We start from the raw sequence: 23101 nt of genomic DNA on the forward strand, positions 1-23101 counted from the left end.
ACAAAATATGTGTGGATCAACTTAACAGTAAGGCTAACAGTTAAGAGCAGACTATTAAGAATTCAGGGGCGCCTGGGTGGCGCAGTCGGTTGAGCGTCCGACTTCAGCCAGGTCACGATCTCGCGGTCCGTGAGTTCGAGCCCCGCGTCAGGCTCTGGGCTGACGGCTCGGAGCCTGGAGCCTGTTTCCGATTCTGTGTCTCCCTCTCTCTCTCTGCCCCTCCCCCGTTCATGCTCTGTCTCTCTCTGTCCCAAAAATAAATTTAAAAAGTTGAAAAAAAAAATTTAAAAAAAAAAAAGAATTCAGTTTTGGGGGAATCAAAAGTTTTATGCAGATTTCCAACTGTGCATGGGGGAGGTTGGCACCCCTAACCCCTACCCTGTTCAAGGGTCATCCGTATTAATATTATCAGATGACTGACAAAATCCTCTGGACATTATCCTTGAATAAAACTCCAAACCACAATCCTAGCATTTTAGTAGATCTTGATGGAAATAAAACCCCAATATGTATCTTACCCTCTTTCTAAATCCCAAGGATCATTTAGGCACACCTTTCACAAAAATATTAGAATCTGAAAAGTCATGTCTTCCTAAGAGTGTGGGAAGTGAAAGAGGGGTGGGGTAGATAAGGAAAGAGACAGAACCGTACTGAACATTAAAAAAATTTTTTCAATGTTTATTTTTAAGAGACAGAGTGTGAGTGGGGAAGGGTACAGGGAGACATGGAATCCAAAGCAGTCTCCAGGCTCTGAGCCGTCAGCACAGAGCCCAATGCGGGACTGGAACTCAAGAGCTGTGAGATCATGACCTGAGCCCAAGTCTGATGCTCAACCGACTGAGCCACCCAGGTGCCCCTGTACTGGACATTTTTTAAAACATGGTTTCATTTACTGAACAGAACACGGTTATTATCCTCATTTTACAACTGATGAAAGTATGAGTAAAGGATGGTAGGTTTCCTCTTCCTGCCATTCTCTATTTAAACATCACCACTAAAGATTCCTAAAGCAATTGCTACAATTCTTTTATAATTTACTAATCCATTTCGGAGGCTGTGGATGATATAGAACTCAATCTAGGAGCATACACTGTCCAGTGGTAGATAAGCACATTCATCCATAACTTCTCTACTGTAGACTACTTTAAACACATTAAAAATAATAGCAGAATACTGCCACAAGAATTGAAGTTAACACTTTTTTTTTAAAGTTTATGTATTTTTTGGGGCGCCTGGGTGGCGCAGTCGGTTAAGCGTCCGACTTCAGCCAGGTCACGATCTCGCGGTCCGTGAGTTCGAGCCCCGCGTCAGGCTCTGGGCTGATGGCTCGGAGCCTGGAGCCTGTTTCCGATTCTGTGTCTCCCTCTCTCTCTGCCCCTCCCCCGTTTATGCTCTGTCTCTCTCTGTCCCAAAAATAAATTAAAAAAAAAAATAAAAAAAAAAAAATAAAGTTTATGTATTTTTGAGTGGGGGGAGAGAAAGAGAGAGTGGGGGGCACAGAGGCACAGCATGGGGGGCAGAGGATCAGAAGCAGGCTCTGTGCTGACAGCAGTGAGCCCAATGTGGGCTTGAACTCACAAACCGTGAGATCATGACCTGAGCTGAAGGACCTGAACTGAAGCCAGCTACTTAACCAGGTCAACACTTCTTGGATCACGTGAAATCTATGGATCTTTTCCTCAGGAAAACATGCAATTGCAAATTGTTTTGCACATAATTTCTTCTACACAAAATTTACACACAATTTAAAAGAATTCATAGACCCCATGTAACCTATGCATGGATCCAGAATTAAGAACTTGTTTATCAAGTGAAAGAATAGAAAAGACCCCAATTTACATGTAACTACACAAGCACAATAAGTGGAATGCACACTGCACTGGAAGCCAGAAATGGCTTCAAAATACAGTTTCGCCATTTCTATAATTGTGTGACCTAGTATAAGTCATTTACTTTGGCAAGCCTTAATTTTATCATTGGCAAAATAAGGGAACAATTACCATAAAGTCCCAGGCAGCTCTCAAATCTTGGAAATTACTTTATTTAGCTCTTAGTTATTGCTGAGAGACTAATCTAAGAGCTCTTTTAAAAAGTTAATTTGCATAAAATTTTAAGTGGACCCATTTTAAGTGTATGTTTCAATGACTTTTTTTTTTTTGGGTTTTTTTTTTTAACGTTTATTTATTTTTGAGACAGAGAGAGACAGAGCATGAATGGGGGAGGGTCAGAGAGAGGGAGACACAGAATCTGAAACAGGCTCCAGGCTCCGAGCTGTCAGCACAGAGCCCGACATGGGGCTTGAACCCACGGACCGCGAGACCAGGACCTGAGCCGAAGTCAGCCGCTTAACCGACTGAGCCACCCAGGCACCCCATGTTTCAATGACTTTTGAGAACTTTATATACCTGAGTAACCACCACCACAATCAAGATCTAGACCTCTTCTTTAGGAGTACCTGGGTGGCTCTGACAGCTCAGAGCCTGGAGACTGCTTTAGATTCTGTGTCTCCATCTCTCTCTGCCCTCCCCTGCTCATGCTCTGTCTCAAAAATAAACATTATATATATACATATAGACAGACTTCTTCCACCATCCCCAAAAGTTCTCTGGTACTTCTTTCAGTAAACCACACACCCAGTCTTAGGCAATCACAGATAGGCATTCTGCCACTATAGAATAGGGTTGCCTTTTCTAGAAATTATAGAGGAGGTAACATATATTGAACATAAACATACTTTGTTTTTTTAAAACACGTTTTTTTTAAAGTTTATTTATTTTGAGAGAGAGAGAGAGAAAGAGAGCGCGCGCGCACACACACACACACGAGCAGGGGAGGGGCAGAGAGAGAATCCCAAGCAGGCTCTGCATTGTCAGCACAGAGCCCAACAGGGGCTCGAACTCACAAACGGAGAGATCATGACCTGAGATGAAATCCAGAGTTGGCCGTTTAACTGCCTGAGCCACCCAGGCACCCCAAAACATAGTATGTTTATACCAATGTACCAGTCACTGAGGATTACCTCAGAATTCAAAGAGGAAACAGGTTCAGGGAGGTTTAGCAGACTCAAATTCACACTGTGAGTGTATGCTGGAATTAAACTCAAACTGTAGTCTACTTCTTTATACAATCAGTAAGCCCTACCCTAGTCTGTAGGATTGAAATCACAATGATCCTTCCAAGTTGAAGAAATTATTTTTTAAGCACTCAATACAGAACTTTGAGTTTAACATTCTATTCTAATACAGGTCATTAATAGTTGGACTTTGATAAACAGTGGGTTCAATTACAGAAACCAGAAAGTCATTTATGAGAAGTATGATTTGGACTATTAGTTATCATCCTCAACACTTACTTCCAAGATTAGAAATCATATAGAACTGTACATTTTTAGGTATAACCTCCTTAAAGTTAGTGGTCCTTTCAACAGATTAGTTTTAAAAATATTTATATTACCAAAATTTAGGAGAGAATCACCCTCCTCTCTTCTGTTTAATGGTTTGGATATGAAAAATGTATTTCAAGTAAATTTTTCCTTTCAACAAAGCTTAACAAGGCAAGACACTTACCAAAGTCAGTCATCAAAGGCTAAACTCTTAAGTGTCACACAGGGTACTGATAGTTCGTCATCTATCTCTGAAAGATCTTAACTCCACGTGAAAAGGAGAAAGAGATTTCAGACTTAAAAAAAAAAAAAAAAAAAAAGACCCACGTTATCCTTAAGTGGGAGCAAAATAAGACTTTCCCCCCTCATCAGTTAAAAAATTGGTATTGATGGCTTTTTAAAACAGAAAATAACCAAACCTCTCAATGTAACTTTATATTCAAGAGCCAAAGTACCTGTTGGTTTTGCTACCAATAACTATGGGACAGTGAATAAAGAAAAATGTCACAAGATTGAAAGAGATTACTTTCCTAAATCTGGAGATGACTTAACATGTGGCTTTGGTGTCTGCATAATGATGATACTCCAAGAAAACACACTTTCTAAATAGTGCCAAAGGAAATATTAAATTAGCTTAATTATCTTCATATTTTTAGAAGGGCCAGGATGTTCTTCAAAACACCCCTTTAAAAATTGAAGTGAATAAGCAAAGAGAAGTTAGGCAATTTGCTTAAAACTTCAACAGGAGACATGGGAGGAGACAGCATTTAAATCAGATCCCTCAGAGTGCACAATGTTCCTTTTACTGGCCAAACAGGAGAGCACCTGGGAATCCAGCACAGCTTCAACAAAAAGATGTAAACTGACTGATGATGCTACTGGTTACGTGGAAAGTGAGGGGAAAAACATGGGTTTAAGGATACTAAGACCACCGGTGGAAATTAGTGGAGAAATTTTTAAAAAAATTCATACCCAATGCATCTCTCAAATAAAGGCTTACCTTTGGCTATTTTATTTTAGATCACTAGCGGAACAGTCATCAAAGACCCACAATATGTGAAAATCTGTAGTTCTACTAATCTGAAACAACCTCCAAGGTCCACAACAAGGTGATTTGTTACTTTGCTGAGGCAGGAATTATAGTTCCAAGGCTGAAGTCTGGGAGCAAGTCACTTAACCAATGAGTGTATCTGGCCAACAACTGAGCACTTTGTTATTTGCATTTCATCTTTAGAATAATCCGGTGTGGCATTTCTGTCCCTATTTCACAGATGTGAGAAAGAAATTACATTTTATGGTGGCAATAATGACAATGTTAAAATGTATTCTGTAAAGTATGACAAGAATATACCATACTGTACATCTCTAGCATAATACACTACTGAAGACTCAAAATTTAAGATACTTTCCAAATTATCTCAATTCTTCCCTCTAGTGAATAAAATCCTGCATTCACATGTGATCACATTCTCCTTTGATAGTACTATCTCCCTAGCTGAACTAATGCTTTACCTGTTATTTTAAAAAAGAGATAAAGGCATACACAGGTATAGGTTTTGATCATTCAGCAAAAAAAAATTTCTCAGTGGGCTTAGATTAAAGGTAGTGTTGCATTAAACTCTTCTCAATTTCCAGTAATATACACCATGACTATTCCTTTATGCATATCAGAATAATACAGGCAGTTTAGTCTAATAGAAGGCATGAAAGATTGGGAAAGAGGTGGTTGAACTTTTCTATGCTTCAGTTTCCTCAGTAATCAAACAGTCTAGTGAATGAGTGGTACAAAGCAATTTGTCAGATCTTTTGTGTGATTCCCAATAGCATAACAGATGAAAATGTATCTAAAAGCTCAGATTTTTTTTAATTAAAAAATTTTAAATTAAATTTAAATTTATTAACTTATTTAAAAATTTTATCTTTTGACTGAGCACGAGCAGTGGAGGGGCAGAGAGGGAGACACAGAATCGAAACAGGCTTCAGGCTCCAAGCTGTCAGCACAGAGCCCAATGTGTGGCTCAAACTCACAAAAATATGGGGTTCAGACCCACAAACATGAGATCATGACCTGAGCCGAAGTCGGATGCTCAACCAACTGAGCCACCCAGGAGCCCCTAAAAGCTCAGATTTTAAATCAATGTAAAGCAATGTAACTTATTTGAAGAAACATATATTTAGTGTCTATTATAAGTAATGAATCACAACCTTAATCATTGTTCAAAAGATGCATTAGGGGATAAGTGAAAATAAAAGGAACTGAATAGGTACAGAGTTTGGATAGTCATAGAGAAAAGAGCAGTTTGGTACCAAAGCCTGGAGAAGACACAATCAGATTGTAGGAAATGGACAAGCCAAACTTACAAGAATCCCTTGGGTAACCTGTCCCTCCCCTACTAGCAGCAACCTTATCTTCTGACTTGCTTCTTCCCAAATTACATGTGTAATTTAGGAGAAGAAACAAAAAAGCTGGGGAAATTGCAATCACTTAATAGAAAGATGTAACGCAGAGAGTGGATACTCTGAGTAGTTACAAATGCTTAGAAACACAGTGAGAGGAGGCAGAGATGTCACTGGCCCCAGAAGTGACAATGTTTACTATAGCTGAGTCACATTCAGCATACTTTTTCACTTTTTTTATTTATTTATTAAAAAAATTTTTTTTAATGTTTATTTTTGAGACAGAGCATGAATGGGGGAGGGTCAGAGAGAGGGAGACACAGAATCTGAAACAGGCTCCAGGCTCTGAGCTGTCAGCACAGAGCCCGATGCAGGGCTCGAACTCACGGACCGCGAGATCATGACCTGAGCTGAAGTTGGCCACTCACCCGACTGAGCCACCCAGGCACCCCTCACTTTTTATATTTAAAGTTAAAGCAATTTTTTTTTTTTTGCTCTCTATTTAGTACTTATGTCATTTTGCCTGATAATGCACTTCCAGTGTATTATCATCTTAAGTCACTTCACCCTAGTGGAACAAAAAAAGTACAACTGGTATTCAGAAGAGTGTGCTCAAATCATATGATCTCATTTCCCCATTATGGCTCTGTGCTCTCAGTAGTCACCTCCCTCATCTATACTCTTTCATTCATTTAAGTATTTGAGACCAAACTTTGTGCTAGGAACTGTCTTGGCACTTGGGGTAACCATGTAAACAAGATCCATAGGATCTCTGTCCTTGCCCTCAAGAAGTAGACAGTCAACAAACAGGTAAGTTAATACAAAAATTACAAATTGAGATAAACGCTGAGAAGGATATTTTAAGAGAGAAAAGTTAGGGGTTACAAAACCTTTTTAAAGAGAGTGATCAAGAGAAGGCTACTCTGGGGAGATTTAGGCAGAGACCCAAGGAAGACGAGCCAGTTACACCCACCGGCTGTGTGTGTGTGTGTGTGTGTGTGTGCGCGCGCGCGCAATGGGGGGTGGTACTGGTAAGAGCATCCCAAGAATAGAGAATCAGAAACTGCAAGTGAAGTAGAAAAGCGCAGGTATAAGAAGGGGCAGGCGGCCAACGCAGCTGGAGCCTACGGAGCAAATGACATAAGACCAGACCGCAAACGTAAGGACCGTATCGTATAGGCAGGGCCTCATAGGCCACAGCAAAGAGTCTGGATTTTATCTAAACGCAATGGAAAGTCCAAGAACTACTTCAGACAGGTGAATTACACGATCCGTTTTTCTTATTAAAAGATCGCCCTGGTTAAATGAGATGTGTGAAAAAGGTTTTAAGGGCAGAGAGCCGTAAGTCAGACGTAATAGGTGTTCACTTCTCCCGGTCCCAGATTTTCCACCTGTAAAACAAGTGGTGTGAGCTAGAAGCCATGTCTTTCCCGCTGCGAAGTGCCCAGGCAGCGAGCGAGTTCCGAGAGCAAGGGCCGTGTCAGATTGACCACGGAATTCCCCCTCATCCCCGCCGACGCCCAGCACGCAACCGGCACCCTGAGACTGTTGGTCAGCGCAATGAATCAATGAATGGCCTGCCCCGGCCGCGAGGGAGGCGCTCCGGCGCGGGACCAGGCCCCGGGGCCGGAAAAGAACGCGATACGCGGCGCAGGAGGCTGCGAGAGCCGACCGGAGAGGAAAGTGGGGGCCGGCTCCACCAGAGTGAAGGCGCCAAGAGGGAAGGGCCCGGGCCTCGCAGACTGAGGGCAGGAGGAGCTGGGACACCGGGCCCGACACGGGGACCTGGGAGAGGAGGCCGAAAAGCCGGGCTAAGGACGGGGTCTGGGCCCAGGCCGGAACGCCCAGCCACTCACCGCAGCCGTCGCCAGGCTGTGCATGTTGAGAGCGGCCGCCGCTCTTCTCCCACTGCCGGACGCTCCTGACCCGCGTCCCCGCTTCAGTGACTCTGCCGCCAAAGATGAAGAGCCGCCGCAGCCGCCATCCGCCTCCGGCTCGCTCCGCCCCCTTCGCAGCCCTGTGACCCTTCACCCCTGACCCCGCCCACACACCTCTTCCCGCCTCCTGGCTCTTGGTGGAGTTAATAGTCCCAAAGTCTGTCCTTTGCCCCTTAAGATTCTTGGCCAGAAGGACGTCCGCCACCTACTAGTCCCCGCATCCTCTGGCTTCGAGCAGGTAGCCCCAGAGAGGAGCGTGAACTCTGACTCTCCTCCGGAGGCCAGGGAAGGGCGGGAAAAGCCTGGCCGTCTCGGAGGACAAGCAGTGCGCATGCCCAACTGGGCTGTGTAGGAGGGGAAATGACGGAAAGTCCAAAGTGCTTGAAGTGGAAAGTGCGCACGCGTACTACTTCAGGCGGGGGCGGGACTGTCTCGGCGAGACTTCGCTCCGTGCTAGGGCGGGGCGAAGGCGTAGGGAAGGCGGAGTTTGCAGGGTTGCACGCACGCGCCTCGTCTGGTCGCGTCGAGTGTGCGTGCGTGCGTGCGTGTTTGCGTGTGGTCACAGTTCCCGCCATCAGCGGCTCTCCCTGAGTAGGGGGAGCGAGCGGCCCCTCTCCTTCGTGCCTGGTGTCCCTTCCTTCCTTCCCCCCGGCTCCTCCCCCTCCGCGCGGACTCTGTGCTTCCGGCAGGCTACTGCAGGGCTCCGGACCCGCAAGCACAGGTAAGGCAGGCCCGGCGGCGAGCTTCTCAACTGAGCCGTTTTCCCCAGGTCCCTCCTCCCCCCGCCCCCTGCGGTCCGCCCACTCGGCGTTCACTCTTCTGGAGTTCGCCCCGCTGCTGTGTAGCTCACCCCCACCCCCAGGACGCCCCCTGGGCCTCACAGGTACTCCTCTTGGGTTCCCCCCCAGGCTTTTCCTCTCCTTTGACCTGGTCTTTACTGTCACGCTCTTCCTCCGCAATCCAAACCTGGCCCGTTTTCGCTGGGGGCTGTCGTCCGCCACTCGCCCCTTAGCAGGGCCTGCTGTCTCTTCAGGTGACTTCCGTTGCCGTACACCCATCAGGCCTTGGACGTTCACTCTTGACCATTCTTCATCTTCTCTCTGCTAACCATCTCTCGCTAAAAGACATGAATTGTATTTTTGTCGTGCATTTGGTTGCTCTCCATCTTCTAGCTATCAGATCAGGTTGTCAGGTTTACCTGCTTTAGGTCTTGATCCGTGAAAGGAAATGATCATTGATAACAAAATCCTGTGTTCTGGAGAGTTGGCCTGTAGTGGTTTTGTGGTAATCCTTTTCAAAATGTTGGCTCTGGGTAAATTGCCTTTTTGGGGTGGCAGTATGTGACAAGTCTACAAGTCTCTAACTGTACAAGATGTCTAAGACAGGGTGTCAAGGAGGCAGTTGGATATACTGGGTTGGAGCTCAGAGGAGAGTTCTGGGCAGAATATGTGAATTAATGTATGTATGTCACCTGCCGTGTTGATAGTTAACTGGAGCTATGGATATGGATGAAATTGCCTATGGAGAGTGTAGTACTGGAAAAAAAAAATGCATCTAGGGTAGAGCACTGAGGGATTCTTGGTGTTTAATAACTGTATAGAGGAGGACAAGTCTTTTGTAAACGAGATGAAAGAAGCAATCAGTAGTGTTGAATTCTGTTGAATTCAACAGAATGAGGACTAAAAAGCCTGGTGACATCAGAGTAATCTATGATTAGTGAGAGATGTTCGATGGAGTGAAATGGAATATCTGGGTTTAGTGCTAGGGTCTTATTCACCTCTTCTGCCCTAAGCTTTAAATTCCATCTATATATTGATGATTAAGAATTTTAACTTCTAGGCTTTTCCCTTTATTTTCAGTTCAAGATCTAAATAACCAATTGTCTGCTTGATATCTCCACTGGATTTTTTTCTTAGGAATTTCAAATATAATATATCTAGAACCAAAGTCTTGATCTCCATTCCCCAAATTCTTTGTCTTTCAGTATGCCATTTCATTAACAGCATATTCACTTATTCACTTACATAAGCTGGAAACTTGAGATCCATTCTTGACTTTCATCCCATGAATCTTTAAGTTCTATTTATTCTATATCCAATACAGCTGACCCTTGGACAATGCAAGGGTGGAGGGCACTGACTCCTTCCAGCTGGAAATCCATGTGTAACTTTTGACTTCTCCAAAACCTAACTACTAATAGCTTACTGTTGAGTGGAATGCTAATAGCATAAAGTTAGTTCACATTCTGTATGCTGTGTTTATTACATACTATATTCTTAGAATAAAGTTAGACAAAAGAAATGTTATTAAGAAAATTGTAAGAAAGAGAAAATACACTTACAGTACCGTGCTTATCAAAAAAATCCACGTATACATAGGTCTGTGCATTTCAAACCTATGTTCAAGGGTCATCTGTATGTCCGAATCTATTTCTGTACATCTTCAGTATCACTTTTCCAGTTCAAGGCACGATCTTAAAAATTTTTTTTAACATTTATTATTTTTGAGAGAGAGAGAGAGACAGAGACAGAACATGAGTGGGGGAGGGGCAGAGAGAGAGGGAGACTCAGAACCCAAATCAGGCTCCAGGCTCTGAGCTGTCGGCACAGAGTCCAACACGGGGCTCGAACCCACCAGCTGCAAGATGATGATCTGAGCCAAAGTCATAGGCTCAACCGTCTGAGCCACCCAGGCACCCCTCAAGCCACAATCTTCTTTCACTTGGATTTAATGTCACTGGTTCCCTGTATTCTCATCTGTAAAATAGGAATAATAATCACCTTATTGTATTGTTCTGAAAATTAAATGGCACATGACACACGATAAATAGCTAATAAGTATTGTTATTGTAATTGTCATAAGCTGAATCATTTCAGTATTCTCTTGTCTGCCCTATTTTCTTTCATTCTTCCTTCTTTTGCTCTCCTCTCTGAACCCAAATAAACCATATCACTTCTGCATTCAACAGTGACATGTTGTTTCTCTGCTTAAAACTCTTCTATGGATTTCCTGTCACTAAACGTTTATTAAATTTAGGGTAAAATTAAAAGTCCCTGTGGTCTACAGGATTCTGTATAATTTGATTTTTTCCAGCTTCACCAGCTTCATCTTGCTCTAGCCTCCTCTTTCTCACTAAACTCTAGCTACATTACTTTTCATTTCCTTAGTCACACCAAGTTGTTTTCCACTACAGGGCCCTTGCACATGCTGTTGTAGTTGCCTGGTTTGTTCGAGCATGACCATCCCCAATTAAGTCGTTCTTCAGTATTAGCCTAACTTTTGCTCGATGCTTTCTACCCTCTACCCCCAAGTCTTAAATCAGGTACCCTATTATAATGTCTCATCATGCCTTGTGCTTTATATTTGTATCACTTTTTAGAACTTGTAATTATATATTGTGTGATTATTTAAAGCCTGTCTTTTATTAGAACATATGCTAGGAGGTATTTCATTTCTATTTCTCAAGAATTCGAGTGAATAAGTAAACTGGAGCTTGTTTTAGGAACATCTTGTCTTTCAGAAACACCAGCTTACTTATACCTTGTCATCTGATGACAAGCACCTTTTCACTCTTCAGGCAAATTCAAGGACACAAAAGAAAAAAAAAAACCCAAGAGTTTTCCAGCTGTGGATGATTTTACTCATTCTTAAGTTATAAAATCATTCAGATTTTAGACTCTGAGTTGGAGATAAACTTTAGGTCAACTCCTGTCTTTTAGTCACACATTAATTTTATCTCTGTGCATTTGTTTTATAGATCTTATTAGGAAAGAAAGCTCTTAGAAGTGGTTTATATATTTTAACAGCAGGTTAAACTACGAGACTGGAGGGTATGAGGTTTCCAAAAACTAAAGGAAAATTCCATATTTAAGTAAGTTGGTGGTGGATGTGGGAGAAAATACTAAAATTTAATAATTTGTGTGTGTAGAACAGTATTTGTGTTGAAAAAGAGGAAATAAATACAGGAAGCATATGAGTACCAGATACAGAAAAACATTTGGATTTATTTTATACTTAGTGATGAGCCGTTAATGTTTGGGAGAAAGTTTCAGTTAAGCAGGATGAAGACAAGCCGTTCTAGAGATACGCTGTGCAATGTTGTACCCATAGTTAACAATATCATATTGTACACTTCGTTTTGTTACCATATTAAGTATTCTTACCATGGTAGAATAAAATTTACAAAAAATGTATGATAGGGAATTGGCATCAATAGTAAATATTTAGCACTTACTAAGTGCTTGTATTTGTTCTAGTACAAAAGAAGGTAAGACAGGTTCCTTGCACATCTGCCCCCCCCCCCCCCCCAGCCCCAGGAGAAAGTTAAGGAGACAAATAGTGCATGCTTTACTTGTTAAGAAATAAAGAGTAGTTCTTTACAAAAGGTATTTATAGAGTAGAGGATTCATTGGATGGAGAAATCCTGAGACAATGGAGACTGAAAAGTGATTGTTGCTGCAAATCATTGATGAGGATGCATTGTGATAGTGGTTAAAAACATGGGTTTGGGGACGCCTGGGTGGCTCAGTCGGTTAAGCGTCCGACTTCAGCTCAGGTCATGATCTCATGGTCCGTGGGTTCGAGCCCCGCATCGGGCTCTGTGCTGACAGCTCAGAGCCTGGAGCCTGTTTCGGATTCTGTGTCTCCCTCTCTCTGTGACACTCCCCCGTTCATGCTCTGTCTCTCTCTGTCTCAAAAATAAATAAACGTTAAAAAAAATTAAAAACAAAACAAAACATGGGTTTTGGTGTTAGACTTTGTTTTGTCTCTTAATGAATCTGTATCCTTGGATAAATTCTCTAAGCCTCAGTTTCCTCATCTGTAAAATAGAGATAATAATCCTTGCCTTTAAGATTATTGTGAAAATTAAATAAGATAATTCATGCGTGGCACTTAGCACTATGGTTAGTAAGTGTTGCATAATAAATATTAGGTGAGAGTGATGGCAGAATGAGGAGTTTCTGAATTAGGATAACAGCTATGAAAAGGCTGGGTTTTAGATGAGTGAGATTGAGGGTAAAGCTGATTCTAAATTTTTTTGCCTAAATGACTATAGAAGGAATATGTAGAGAAGTTTGGGAGCCTCTTAATGAGGGCATGAATGGTATCATCTTCATTTTGTATTCTTACCATGGTGCCATCAAATTAAAGTGGCTCAATCATTTTTTAGTAAGGGAACAAATGAATTCACAGTTGGTACTGTAGCTAGCGTTCAAGGAGATCGTGAAAGATGTTTGGGTAGAACTTCAGGGAAAGTTGAGGCTTAGCCTAAATTTGAGAAACAAACCCATGAAGTTAGTTTTGTAAGAAAAGTAAAAACTCCAGATTTACTCACCTTTCAGAATGTGTATCAACACATCATGGAAATGGTATTTTGAGACTTCGGACATCATTATGTAACAATGTTTATAAAGTAAACAAAGAATATACTCTTTTTCACTGCCTTCTTAGTTTCAAAATGTAGCAGAGAGAAATATCCCAAGACACAAATTGATAAGGTGTAGGCCTTGAAGTCCCTCATTTTGATTGTGTGTATATGTGTGTATCTTGAGCGTTACATTTTAAATGTTTTCAGTAAGATACGTTGTGGTTTTTAAATAATCAAAAAGAGTTTATCTTTTTGTATAAATGATTGCTTTCTTTTTTTAATTTTAACTTCGTAAATTGGATTCTTTTAAAAAGGCACACTTATATTTTCTTTAGCTGAGGTGATGGCTTCCGGAGAACGGGCATAGCTGCAGAATATGAGTAGTTCCCCAAGAAGAGTGCATTGCCTTTGGCACAAGGATCAGAATAAAGGTGAATTGTTATTACATAGGGTTTTTCAGTAAAAGTCACTGAAAAGTAAGTAATGTTTTTATTTTGGATGTGTGTTTCCAAGAGTATGCAAATTGGCAGGAATTAACAGTTTTCTTTCTTTTATTTTATAGTAGTGGTTTTATGTTTTAGCATGCTTTCTTTACCACAGAACACCCTCTAGATAAAGATGTTTTTAAAGCAGGGGTGCCTGGGTGGCTCAGTCGGTTAAGCATCCGACTTCAGCTCGGTCATGATCTCACCGTTCGTGGGTTCGAGCCCCACGTTGGGCTCTGTGCTGACGGCTCAGAGCCTAGAACCTCCTTCAGATTCTGTTGTCTCCGCCCCTCCCCTCCCTCACACTCTCTCTCTCTCTCTCTCTCTCTCTCTCTCTCATAAATAAATAAACATTAAAAAAATTTTAAAGAGAAGATGTTTTCAAAGCAGTACCTAAAATATGTGCATGTAAATAAGTGTACAGGGTACAGAAACATTTTTACCAATATTATTGATTGAGTTTCATAGAATTCTCAAAGTTGAACCAGTAATTTTAATAATTGTGAAAAAAGTTAGGGAAAGAGAAATCTCTTTGGACATGCTTAAAGAATAACTTGGTTTTGTTATACCTTGTCTTACCAATATTCCTTTGATAGGGAATTAGCATTATAGAGTTCAAAGAAACCTCATTGTCCTACATTCATAGAAAGTTTAACTGTTACTGATTAGTGCTACATACTGAAAAAGAAACTTAGTTTTTTTCCTCTTAACAGAATAGGGCAAACCTTGATACTATGATGAATGTACAAAAGTAGATATTGTTAATTTGTTTAGTGCAAGACCTGGGAATGGACTAAATTGAGGGATTAAAGAAAAGTTTTGTTGGTTCTGCAAATTTTACATCCTGTACTTTGTCAGGGTGTTGTTGTTTTTTTTTTTTTTTTTCCTTAGAGGAAAGAGAGATGGCTAGTAGAAATGGTTAAGGAAATGTTCAATATCTGAAGTAAAATTTCATGTACTTAATCCAAACTGCATCAAAATGTTTTAGAATTGTATAGGGAGAAATTGTATAGAGAGAAACAGAAATAACACTAAAGGTTTTTTTTTTTTTAATTTTTCATATGCTTTAGTGAACTTTGAAATCTATACTTCCAATTTTTTTTTTTTTTTTTTTTTTTTTTGGGACAGAGAGAGACAGAGCATGAACGGGGGAGGGGCAGAGAGAGAGGGAGACACAGAATCGGAAACAGGCTCCAGGCTCCGAGCCATCAGCCCAGAGCCTGACGCGGGGCTCGAACTCACGGACCGCGAGATCGTGACCTGGCTGAAGTCGGACGCTTAACCGACTGCGCCACCCAGGCGCCCCTATACTTCCAATTTTGTTAAATAATGTTAATTTTTAAAAATTTGTTGGAGGAATTCAGGGTCATTGACCTTACTTTTGGTCTGTGAAGAAAACGCTAAGATAATGGGGTTTTGTATTATTCTCTTTCAATTTAGTATCCTGATCCATAATGACATATAAGGAAAGGTAAGGGAATTTGACAGAACTCTGAAAATGGAGTTTCTCCATTGAGCAATGAACAATATGAATCCTAGTTTAGGCAAGTTTACTAATGTTTTTGTTTTAATGTATTCTGTAATTGCATATTAATTTTGTTCTTCCACAAATGATTTTTTGTCTTTGAATCTTGGTAAGATGTGAGGACAGCTTTGCATTTAGTGAAGTTCAGGTGCCTGTAGAAAAGACTTACATGCAGTGTTCAAAAGATGACTTGTATGTCGTCCACTGCATAGTGATACTTATAAAGAGCTTAGTAAATATAATCCTATATTGGTCACATAAGAGGGATTTATGGTTCCAGTATCTGCTGTTGTGTGTATATATGTATGTACACATATATGTGTATACATATTCTTAATGTTTATTTTTGAGAGAGCACACATGTGTGTGCCAGTAGGGGAGGGGCAGAGAGGAAAACAGAGGATCTGAAGAAGTCTCTGTGCTGAGAGCAGTGAGCCCAGTGTGGGACTTGAACTCACAAAACATGAGATCATGACTTGAGCCAAAGTGGGAAGCTCAACCGACTGAGCCACCTGGGTGTGCCCCCGTTTTTGTATATATTAACAGCAAATCGAATAAAATTGTTAGTGCTGATTTGTTAATTCTTAATCATTTTGTTTCTTGTGTGTCAGACACTGTCAAAATGGGGATGCTGAGATTAAAGAATATATTCCTTATCTTCAAATAGCAAAATCTAGATAGAGACAAAGAAGTGAACAATTTGTGATACAATGTGACAAATGTTACACTAGTGGTAAGCACAACATATGTAACAGGAAAATACAGAAGCATGAAACTGTCTCTGTGGATGTGAGCTGAGAGAAAAAGTGAAAGGTAGCTGGGAAAGGCTTCTTAAACAGGATAACATCTAAGCTAAGCCTTGATTTTATAGCCAAGAGAAATTAAGTGGGGTTGTGGGGGCATGGAGAGAATACATGAAAATCCTCCAGAGATAGACCACAGTGTGTGCAGAAGTATACTGGCATAGTTTTTGGGGGGAAATTATAAATTCAGATGGATGGATTTGGTGGGCTTGTGGGGATAGAGAGGTAAATAGGGCCTGGATCATGAAGAGTGTTTATGTCATGTTAATGAGTCTAGATTTTATTGTGAGGGCAATGGGGAGCTGTTGAATGATATTAAGGAGAAGAGTGATGTGATTTGATCTACAGTTCATCATAAAGATGTCTGGAAGGTGTATGGTGATAGACTTGACAGGACTCTACTGTGATCTTCCATTTCCAATCCCATACCAATAATCATCAAGAGAGAAGTCAAAGATAACTCTCATGTTTCTGGCAAGGGCAACTGGGGTAGGAGAGGGGTCATGTATTCTTGGCAATGTTGAGAGCCTAGTGGAAGAAAGTCTCAAGGACCTGTCCAAACAATGAAGCACCAAATTATTAATTGCAAAAGAAAAAAAAAAGTATTACAAACACACATTGCTGGTCCAAAATTCTGTAGTTACTACTTTGAGCAGTGCCATGTTAACAGGTGTATAAACAGGAGCAGGACTCTGTTACTCTGATGGATTCATGTACCTACCAAATTACACTATCTAAATCTGACCACAGTAGGCATTCAAAAATTTTGATGAGGTGAGTGAATAATAATGGAGGACTTAAAATGCATTACACCTTTTAACTATTCAAAGTGTTTTCACATCTCTTTTGAAATTTTGTTCTGTTATCTGATATATACTACCTAGAAGCCTTAAACTAGAGGCCCTCCAGGGTCTGTCTTGCCTGTATCCTACCTATAGGTGGGTTTTGCTTGATTTGTAGCTTTTAAAAATAAATTTTAATTCATTGCCCACAATTTACAATGGGCAGTTTTACATAAACATTTGGAGCTCGTTTTCTTGAAAAGTTAGATCATCAGGCAAGTAGCTGGGTTCACTAATTGTATATGGTAAAATTGGCTAGATTTCAGTAGCAGTTTTCAGAGTTTGCCTGCCTAAGTCATGTCACCTGCATGACTCCTATAGGCGGTTGACTTTGACCCCTTTTAACAGCTTATTTATCTGAAGTCTTTCAAGAAAGAGGTGTTGTGGGCAAGGAATAAATACAGAAAGTACACACTAATTCCATTCATATTAAAGCTTTTGTCTGTTCAGTGCCTAATGTATGTTATTTCATTTAGTTTTGCAAAGCTATAGCATTTGTATTCCTATTTACAGTTGAGAAAACTAATGGTTAGAAAGGTAAGTTATAAATTAGTGACAGCTGGCTCCTGATATCTAGGCCTCCTGTGTTTTTCCTTTGTATACTACTTTTTTTTTTTTTTTTTAAGCTTTTCCAGTTGAGTTGTTTAGGCAAAGTATGATGATTTTTAATTTCTTAAATTATAAGCAAGAATCTGTATTAGCAATGTTTTTAGAGATTTGAAAACAGTATACAGAAAATTTGTTTTAATTTTAGATGATTGTGTGTGTGTACATACATGTAGATAATACATAACACTAACATTCTTTACTATTACAGTTGTGTTTACTTGCTGACATTTGGTAAGCTAGTTTGAAAATTTTAGATATTCTGTTATTGCTGTAAGCAATTTTTAAGTAGAAGTTCTTTCAGAAATTTGAGTATTTGTCAAAGATAAAATTGGTAAAGATTCTTTCCGCTTTATGGTAATATTAAACAAATGGTAGGTGGTTCTTAGGAAGAGAGGTTTTTAGTGTGTGTTTCTTTTGCCTAAAGAATAAATTATTTTCTCAATATAATTCTGAAGGTTAAACTCATTTGATTATTCTTACAATTTTTTTATTCATCTAATGTCTATACATGTGGATATGCTTAGACTACTGATTGGTAGAAGGAATTGTTTTATGATATGATTTGATATTTTCAGAGGAACTCCATTCTAAGAAATGGAGTCAGCTGACTGAAAATATTTTTTTTACTTACATTTGAAATTCAAGACCCTTTCACATTCATGAAGGATGGTAAAAGTTGGTCATATTGCTGTGAGCAGTCACATTGACAATTTAGTATTCCTGATTGACATGCCTTTAGTGGCAGCAATATGGTTGTTACTGGTGCCAGATGCAAAATTCAGGCACTGCTAGGGCACAGATACCGGACACATGGCAAAGAAGGGAATGTGGTAGAGAAGAAATAAAATGTAGGTAGACTCAGTCACTGAACTCAGTGACTGCTTTAGTTGTCTTTCTTCTGCTTACCAGCTAGCTAATCAAGGCCTTTGAGGTTGCTTAATAAAAAGTGGTTTACTGAAACAGAGAAAAGGACGTACAAGATGGTTTATTAAATGCTCTCTTTTAAGTGACTCTTATTTTAATCACTCTTAATAAATTGTAACTTACTATTTTATTTTTCTTCCTTAGAATCTGTCAGGTGTATTTTTGCTTTTTAATTTGGCTAGAAGCAATTTATTTTTAAAGAAAGTATGTCTCCTCTGAAGATTCACGGTCCTATCAGAATTCGAAGTATGCAGACTGGAATTACAAAATGGAAAGAAGGATCCTTTGAAATTGTGGAAAAAGAGAATAAAGTCAGCCTGGTAGTTCACTACAATACTGGAGGAATTCCAAGGATATTTCAGGTATTACCAGATTTTGATGTGGAATAGATCTTGACTCACACCCTGTAGTGAGTAGCTTCCCTGTACAATAGTAAGTATAGTGGTAGCCCTCCTCCTAGGTTAATATTTCTTTTTTATTTCTAGGACACTGATAGTTCTGTGTATATCTTTTATCAGTTATTCAACAGCATTGTTGATGGTGTAGAATAAGGAGCGGGAAGTAGTCACCATTATTGAAAAGAAAACTGGGAGGAAGCTGAGAGGAACTGGGTTTGGATACTATTTCTAAGCTATTCTGAAAACCACATTAGGATAACTTTAGTTATTCCTTTTTTTTCCTTAGCATAAAATGATAGATTCATCACTATTTAGTATTAGCTTCTAAGAGAACTTATTAGTATCTTCTAAAACCAAATGTCTACTTCCCAAATAGTCTTACCAAAGGTTATAGTATGGACCATTCAAGGATGATTATTCGAAGTCATATTTACAGCTGTTTTCTTCTAGCTGTAAACTTTTGAAGAATTTCATTATTTCATCACCGCAGAAAATAGTAAATTTTGTTTTCACTTCTATACTGTTTATCCTGAATTACTCATCTTGTTATGATTTAAATTTAAAAAAATAATGTCTTAACATTTTCTGCACTTTAAAATTCTGTATTTGTTAATTACATAATACAAAAGTATAATATTCATTTAAGCTGAAGTACTCTATTGAATAATAATTTATGAAATATTATGCTTGAGAACCCTAGACCTGGGATAAAATTTCCATTCCTGTTTGGTTTTGAACTGTGAAAATAAATTGCTTATGATTTAGTGTATTAAAGATATTCTTAAATAGATTGGAGGTGGTAACATGGGTAATAGAAACAGTGGTAGTTTCTCCCACAAATGTATATCTACTAATTGTTCATCTTAATGAAATGATTCCTTTTCAAATGGAGATTCAGTTTTTCAGCCCAAATTAGCAGTGAGTAAATACTTAAATGTTTAAGCAAACTTACGTCTTTAGGAGCATGAAGATTCTGCTTGTTATTCCGGCCTCATCTCAGTTCTAGATCAATTTACATTCAGCATTCATTTGTTAACCACCTACAGATTAATGTGGTGGATACTGTATTAAGGGCTATTAATACAGAGCTGAATGAGTTGTTTTTCTTCTCAAACTTAAGCATAATCAAATGCATTTTCAGATGTAAAAATATTCCAGACACACTGAAGTAACACAAAGAAGAGAATGGTTTGTGCCCTGAGCATTTAGATGGTAAATAGGAGTTTGCCAAACAAGTGGAGGTAGGGCGGAGGTGATTTCTATACATGGACAAACATGCAAATGTGAATCGACACTCAGGGAACCAGAAAAGTATTTTAAAATAAACGGACAGTAAGGAATGAGTAGCAGAAGTAGAGGCTGAAGAGCTAGATAGAAACCAGATCTTGAAGTATCTTGTTTGTCATACTAAGAGGAGCTTAGATTCTAAGAAGCCAAGAATCTCAAGTTCAAATTCATTTAGGGGCTAGGCAGATGAGTTTATTACAAGAGATAGTGGGAGAATAAAGACATATGGGAGGTCATTGTGGGAGTTTAGGTGAGGAATGAAGGTCCTAATCAAAGGAAAAGTCAATAGAAGCAAGAAAAGACCCTGGGGAGATTCCCAGATTTCTGAGTGGATGGTAGTCCCTTTCATGTCTTGGTAGGGAGCAGAGGGGAAGAACTGGGGTGGGGAGGGGAGAGATGAGTTGTTGTAGGCGTCAGACGTTCAGATATTGGTATCTAGTAGGCATTAGGTAAACAGGACTGGAGCTCCAGCAGAGAGGTCTGGAAGGCCTCAATAGAGTACTGGAAGGCTTCAATAGAGTACTTCAGCTTAAAGCTGGAAGGCCTCACCATATGGGTAATAACGAAAATTGCAGGCTAATAGGATTTTCACTTGTTAGAGACATCAAATTCAGATTATTCTCATCCTGTTTGTTAGTGAACAAACTTTTCCCTTTTGTAGTTAACTTTGATTTTTAAAAAGTAGTATGTGGACTGAAATAATGGTTTTAAGTGATCTCTTTTTTTGCACGTTAAACTCCTTGTTTAAATATTTCAGAGTTAAAGCCTCTGAAACTGTTTATTGTGTTCTATGATAGAATTGTTTTTATTTATTTTGAGAGAGAGAGGGTGTGCGAGTGTGAACGGGTGGGGGGTGGGCAGAGAGTGAGAGAGAGAGAGAGAGAGAGAGAGAGAGAGAGAGAATGAATATCCCAAGCAGGCTATGCGTTGTTAACAAGGAGTCTGATGCAGGGCTCGATGCCACGAACCCTGAGATGATGACCTGAGCTGAAATCAAGAGTCGGACACTAACCGACTGATCCACTTAGGTGCCCCTTATGATAGGATTTTTACTGAAGGACATGAGTTTAAGACCTATTAGGAAGCTTTTATGTATATATATTTGTGTGTGTGTGTGTGTGTGTGTATGTATTATTTAAAATTTGAATATAAATGAAGTCTGGTAAAATTATATTTTTAATCTTATGTAAAAATTGACAAAGATCAATTCTAGTTTTAAAAAATTATGAAATACTATTACATTTTTCTGCTATTCAAAGGGTATATCTTCAGCAAAAGGCAGCTTTTGAAACCTTTGTATGTGCCTGCTGAAGGAGAACATTAGAGAATAAGGATGCCTATTTGGCAAGAATTACTTAGGTAATAAACTGGAAGACTTATTAATTTAGTCTTGGAAAAATTTCAGCCAAGAGAAAATAAATGTTATCACTTCATAGCACATATCCAGAGTCTGGAAAATTATAGGACAAATTACTGGACCATTCTGGGGAGTGGAAGAAGTAAGCTACGAGGGTTTCCAGAGTACTCATGATCTTCATGATTGAAAGAAAGTTAAATGAACCTGCTTAGATAATTAGAAAAGAAAGATGGGGGTGTCTGGCTGGTTCAGTAGTAGAGCATGCAACTCTTGATCTTAGGATTGTAAGTTTGAGCCCCATGTTGGTGTAGAGATTACTTAAAAATAAAATCTTAAAATATATATTTGAAAGAAAAAAAAGACGTCTCAAATTGGTAAATTTTATTTTGCCATGTTTTTGAGAGGTGGAATTCTTTTGAAGATTATAGTTTGGATTAATGTATCCTTTTACATTACAGCTACCTAAACCAATTGTCAGATATTTTATAAGCTTTTATTTAAGAAAAGGAAGAGAGAAAAAGAAAGCCTCTAACATAATGTGACTTTCTAGAGTAGTGCTGGTATATCCACCTAGGCTCTGTTAATTGTTAACTCACTAGCTTTTATAGCTTTATAACTATATGTAAAAATATTCAATTCCCTGTCATAAAATCAAGAATGCTAGGATTACTTTGTAAAATAAGTTTTAATAGTAGGTGTTTGCCTCTCCTGAAAGTGAAATCTTTAAGTGTATCAAGAAATGGGAACTCTTTTCGGTTGGTGGGAAAAAAACCCTAAAATTAATATGGGAAAGACTTGAGAAATCTAACTTAGAAAGTATGAAGTAAAGTGCTCCTTATACAATTTATTTTACTTTATTGTGCATTTTTAATAATAATGTAATTTTCCTTTTGTGTTGGTTAGCTAAGTCATAACATTAAAAATGTGGTGCTTCGACCAAGTGGAGCGAAACAAAGCCGCTTAATGTTAACTCTACAAGATAATAGCTTCTTGTCTATTGACAAAGTACCAAGTAAGGATGCAGAGGAAATGAGGTTGTTTCTAGATGCAGTCCATCAAAACAGACTTCATACAGGTGAGCACTAAATCTTCCCAGGGTTTGCCATTAACAATTAAAAAAGAATATTACTAAATGGTATACTAGTATCTCTGATGAATATTGATATAAAAATCCCCAGCAGAATACTGCCAGACTGAATTTTACAGCACAATAAAAGGGTTATATACCATGACCAAGTGGGATTTATTTCTGGAATGCAAGGATGGTTTGGGATATGAAAAATCAATGTAATACACCGAGAGTGAATGAAGGAAAAAAAAACACATCTTTTCCATGCAGAAAAAGGCTTTGATAAAATTCAAAACCCTTTCATGACAAAAACACTCAACAAACTAAGAGTAGAAACTACGTCAACCTAAAAGGCCATGTATGAAAAACACACAATTCACATACTCAGCAGTGAGAAACTGAAAGGTTTTCCTTTAAGATAAGGAACAAGGCAAGGATGCCTTCTCTCACCACTTCTGCCCAACATAATACTAGAAGTTCTAGCAAAAGAACTTGGGCAAGAAAAAGAAATGAAATGCATGCAAATTAGAAAGGAAGAAGTAGGGGTGCCTGGCTGGCTCAGACTGTAGCGTGTATGAGTCTTGATCTCTGGGTCATGAGTTCCAAGCCCCATGTTGGGTGTAGAAAAAAAAGTTTTTTTAAAAAGAAAAGAAAATTATATCTGTTCTCAGATGATATGAAGCTATATGTAGAAAACCTTAAAGATTCTACCAAAGAC

General features: G+C 39.2%; 2 protein-coding genes across 10 annotated transcripts in view; one reads left to right on the top strand and one right to left on the bottom strand.

Moving 5' to 3' along the window:
• CNOT9 (CCR4-NOT transcription complex subunit 9) overlaps positions 1–8064 on the bottom strand; it is a 30764-nt gene extending 22700 nt beyond the window's left edge. For 2 of the 4 annotated variants that reach the window (XM_058705001.1, XM_058705011.1), the window contains exon 1: positions 7831–8064. In XM_058705001.1, the coding sequence (XP_058560984.1) occupies positions 7831–8049 (219 nt within the window). In that variant the 5' untranslated portion in view covers positions 8050–8064. Of the gene's footprint in view, positions 1–3566; positions 3679–7635; positions 7800–7830 lie in introns of those variants that run through there. The other 2 variants (XM_058705020.1, XM_058705027.1) reach the window with 2 other exon arrangements.
• Positions 8065–8121: 57 nt separating this feature from the next.
• Positions 8122–23101, top strand: part of USP37 (ubiquitin specific peptidase 37) — a 98924-nt gene continuing 83944 nt past the window's right edge. For 2 of the 6 annotated variants that reach the window (XM_058704956.1, XM_058704931.1), the window contains exons 1-4: positions 8124–8437; positions 13420–13560; positions 18417–18634; positions 22218–22389. In XM_058704956.1, coding sequence (XP_058560939.1) covers positions 18479–18634; positions 22218–22389 — 328 coding nt within the window. In that variant the 5' untranslated portion in view covers positions 8124–8437; positions 13420–13560; positions 18417–18478. The other 4 variants (XM_058704969.1, XM_058704939.1, XM_058704948.1 and 1 more) reach the window with 4 other exon arrangements.

This window comes from Neofelis nebulosa, chromosome 2, assembly GCF_028018385.1.
Source record: "Neofelis nebulosa isolate mNeoNeb1 chromosome 2, mNeoNeb1.pri, whole genome shotgun sequence".
In the NCBI taxonomy this organism is placed as follows: Eukaryota; Metazoa; Chordata; class Mammalia; order Carnivora; family Felidae; genus Neofelis; species Neofelis nebulosa.